The following is a 3,573-nucleotide window of genomic DNA, read 5'->3' on the forward strand; positions in this document are numbered from 1 at the left end:
GTCGGAGAATCAGCGCCGAGGGAGTGGGCGCTGTTGGAGGGTCAGCGTTGAGGGAGCGGGCGCTGTTGGAGGGTCAGCGCCGAGGGAGTGGGCAGTGTCGGAGGGTCAGTGCTGAGGGAGTGGGCACGGTCGGAGAATCAGCGCCGAGGGAGTGGGCGCTGTTGGAGGGTCAGCGCTGAGGGAGCGGGCGCTGTTGGAGGATCAGTACTGAGGGAGCAGGCACTGTTGGTAGGATGGAGGAGGTGACAGAGATAGGGAGGTGGTATAGGGGCTTGAGCAGATGACAGAGATAGGGACGAGCGTTGAGTGATTGGAAAATGGCAACAGGGAGAATTTAGCTGTTTGTTAGACAGGTACGAATTGCTCTAAAAGAAGCTGAACCGAGAGAAATGCAGGGGAACGTGAGCTCAAGCAGAGGGTCATGGTTTCAATGCACACACTCGTCCCTCAGTAAAACCAGCTTGGGCACCTACCTCCCACGAGATCACCATGTTGTTGGGCGCAGTCCCTTCACCCTTAACTCCTTCAGGGTTCTTGTCAGGGGCTGGAAAACATCGATGGAGGTTACGAAGAGGGAGAGTCACAAAGATAGAGAGAGGGAGACAGAGAGAGGGGGACAGAAAGAGAGACAGAAAGAGAGAAACACACACACACACAGAGCAAGACAGTGAGAGAGGGACAGAGAGTCAAGGAGAGAAAGATAGTCAGAGAGAGAGAGTGAAAGACAGAAAGAGAAACGGAGATAGAGAGGGAGAGAGATAGAGAGACAAAGATAGAAAAAGAGTGAGACAGAGAGAGAGAGAGATAGATAGAGAGAGAGAGATACAGACAGACAGAGACAAAGACAGAGAGAGAAACAGACAGGGAGGGGAGAGAGAGAGAGAGACGAAGAGACAGAATGAGAGTGAGACAGAGAGAGACAGAGAAAGATAGTGAGCGAGAGAGAGAGAGAGACAGAGATAGAGGGGAGAGAGAGAGAGGGAGTGAGAGGGGGAGAGAACATGAGATGGTGGGGGGAGAGAGAGAGAGAGACAGAAAGTGGACTTAGTGTCTCTTTAGCTCCTGTCTTTAAGGTTCAGGTAACCTGGCGATCGCTCCCTCTCATCTTCATCACCCCTCAATCCCCCGCCTACTCTGTAAATGCATTTTCCCCCACCAACGATCCCACCATCACTGCTCAACATCTCCCTCCCCACCTCCCTGACCCCCTGAATTGATGCACTGAGCCGTCCGCTCCCTCTGATCCCCTGGTGCGTGAGCTCTGAAACTTGGCACTCTTGCAAAGAGTCCTGACCAGCACGCAACATGGCAGAGGGAGGAGTTTTGAAGAGACATCCGGGGTTACATTTGTCGACCTCTCGCCCTCAGGGTGAAGGGGTGACCCTTCACGACTGAGATGAGGAGGAATTTCTTCAGCCAGAGGGTGCTGAATGTGTGGAACTCAGAGGGCTCTGGAGGCCAAGTCATTGAGTGTCTTTTTTTAAACAGAGATAGGTGGGTTCTTGACAAGTCAGGGATACGAGGGTTAGGGGGGAGAACAGGGTTGAGAAACAAATCAGCCATGATCCAATGGAGACTCGATGGGCTGAACGGCCTAATTCTGCCCTAATTATCTGTAGTGGTCTTTGGAGGATGCCGCCATCAGGGGCCGATTCTGATCTGTCGACAGGTAGATAGCATAGTGAAGGTGGTAATTGGGACGCTTGCCTTTATTGGTCAGTGCATTGAGTACAGGAGTTGGGAGGGTCGTGTTGCGGCTGTACAGGACATCAGTTAGGCCACTTTTGGAATACTGCGTGCAATTCTGCTCTCCCTGCTGTAGGAAGGATATTATTAAATCAGGAAGGGTGCAAAAAAGATTTACCAGGATGTTACTGGGACTGAAGGGTTTACGTTATAAGGAGAGGCTGGGGCTATTTTCCCCTGGAGTGTCTGATGCTGAAGGTGACCCTATTGAGGTTTACAAAGTCATGAGGGGCATGGATAGGGCGAAGAGGCAAGGTCTTTTTTCTCCCCCAGGGTATGGGAGTCCAAAACTATAGGGGCATTGATTCAAGGTGAGAGGATAAAGATTTAAAAAGAACCTAAGAGGTAACCTTTTTTCACACAGAGGGTGGTGTGTGTATGGAATGAGCTGCCAAAGGAAGTGGTACAATTACCCCATTTAAAAGGCATCTGGAGGGTTACATGGACAGGAAGGGTTTAGAGGGATATGGGCCAAATGGGACTAGTTCAGTTTTGGAAACCTGGTTCAAAGATATGCAGGTTAGGGTGGATTGGCCGTGCTAAATTGTCCCGTAGTGCTCAGGGATGTGCAGGTTAGGGTGGATTGGCCGTGCTAAATTGTCCCATAGTGCCCAGGGATGTGCGGGTTAGGGTGGATTGGCCGTGCTAAATTGTCCCGTGGTGCTCAGAGATGTGCAGGTTAGGGTGGATTGGCCGTGCTAAATTGTCCTGTAGTGCCCAGGGATGTGCAGGTTAGGGTGGACTGGCCGTGCTAAATTGTCCCGTAGTGCCCAGGGATGTGCCGGTTAGGGTGGATTGGCCGTGCTAAATTGCCCCGTGGTGCTCAGAGATGTGCAGGTTAGGGTGGATTGGTCGTGCTAAATTGTCCTGTAGTGCCCAGGGATATGCAGGTTAGGGTGGATTGGCCGTGCTAAATTGTCCCGTAGTGCTCAGGGATGTGTAGGTTAGGGTGGATTGGCTGTGCTAAATACAGGGTTACAGGGATAGTGGAGAGGGATGTGGGACTGTGTGGGATGCTCTTAGGAGGGTCGGTACAGGGATTCTATGGTCAGCATGGACAAGTTGGGCTGAAGGGTCTGTTTCTGTGCTATAAAACACAGCCTGCTCACCGACCCGAAACCCCATCCCATCGCTTCCCAGACTGCAGAGCCTCTCTCCATCCCATCGGGACAAACCTGCTGATGGTGTCTTGTAGCGTGCAGTGCTCTCGCTGGGGGTGCTGGCCCCAAACTGGTTGACAGAGATGACGCGGAAGCTGTAATTGACATATGGCGAGAGGCGCAGCACCGCCTCCTGCTGGTCACCGTCCACTTGCGTCAAGGTGTGCCACTTCCCAGGGTGGAATATATTCTCCTCAAACTCAATGATGAATTCTATAGCCGAGGGGACGTGATGGGACAGGGAGAGAGTGAGGGAAGAGAAGGAGATAGTGTTGAGGGGGGAGGACAACAAATGATCAATTAAAATGGGCTTTGCACATACACAAGAAGAGACCCCACCCTCACCATCTGCCATTTACACAGGGACACAGCCTCGCCCCCGCAACACACCCACCCTCTGTCATTTATACAGGGACACAGGCCACACCACACCCACCCTCTGTCATCTATACAGGGACACAGACTACCCCCCCTCAACACCCACCCTCTGTCATCTATACAGGGACACAGACTACCCCCCCCAACACCCACCCTGTGTCATCTATACAGGGACACAGACTACCCCCCCCAACACCCACGCTGTGTCATCTATACAGGGACACAGACTACCCCCCGCAACACCCACCCTTTGTCATTTCTACAGGGACATAGGCCCCCCCACACAGAC

General features: G+C 52.5%; 1 protein-coding gene across 1 annotated transcript in view; it reads right to left on the reverse strand.

Annotated features, from left to right (window-relative positions):
• The window catches only part of LOC125482735 (neural cell adhesion molecule L1-like), a gene marked incomplete at its 3' end in the record, with an annotated part of 4,764 nt that overhangs the window by 741 nt on the left and 450 nt on the right, over window positions 1–3,573 (reverse strand). Inside the window, exons 2-3 of the mRNA XM_048594867.1 lie at window positions 2,922–3,119; window positions 474–544 (exon numbers count right to left, since the gene is read on the reverse strand). Of these exons, the coding sequence (XP_048450824.1) occupies window positions 474–544; window positions 2,922–3,119 (269 nt within the window). The remainder of the gene's footprint in view (window positions 1–473; window positions 545–2,921; window positions 3,120–3,573) is intronic.

The sequence above is a fragment of the Rhincodon typus genome, unplaced genomic scaffold (genome assembly GCF_021869965.1).
Source record: "Rhincodon typus isolate 14 unplaced genomic scaffold, sRhiTyp1.1 hic_rhity00016152, whole genome shotgun sequence".
Lineage (NCBI taxonomy): Eukaryota > Metazoa > Chordata > Chondrichthyes > Orectolobiformes > Rhincodontidae > Rhincodon > Rhincodon typus.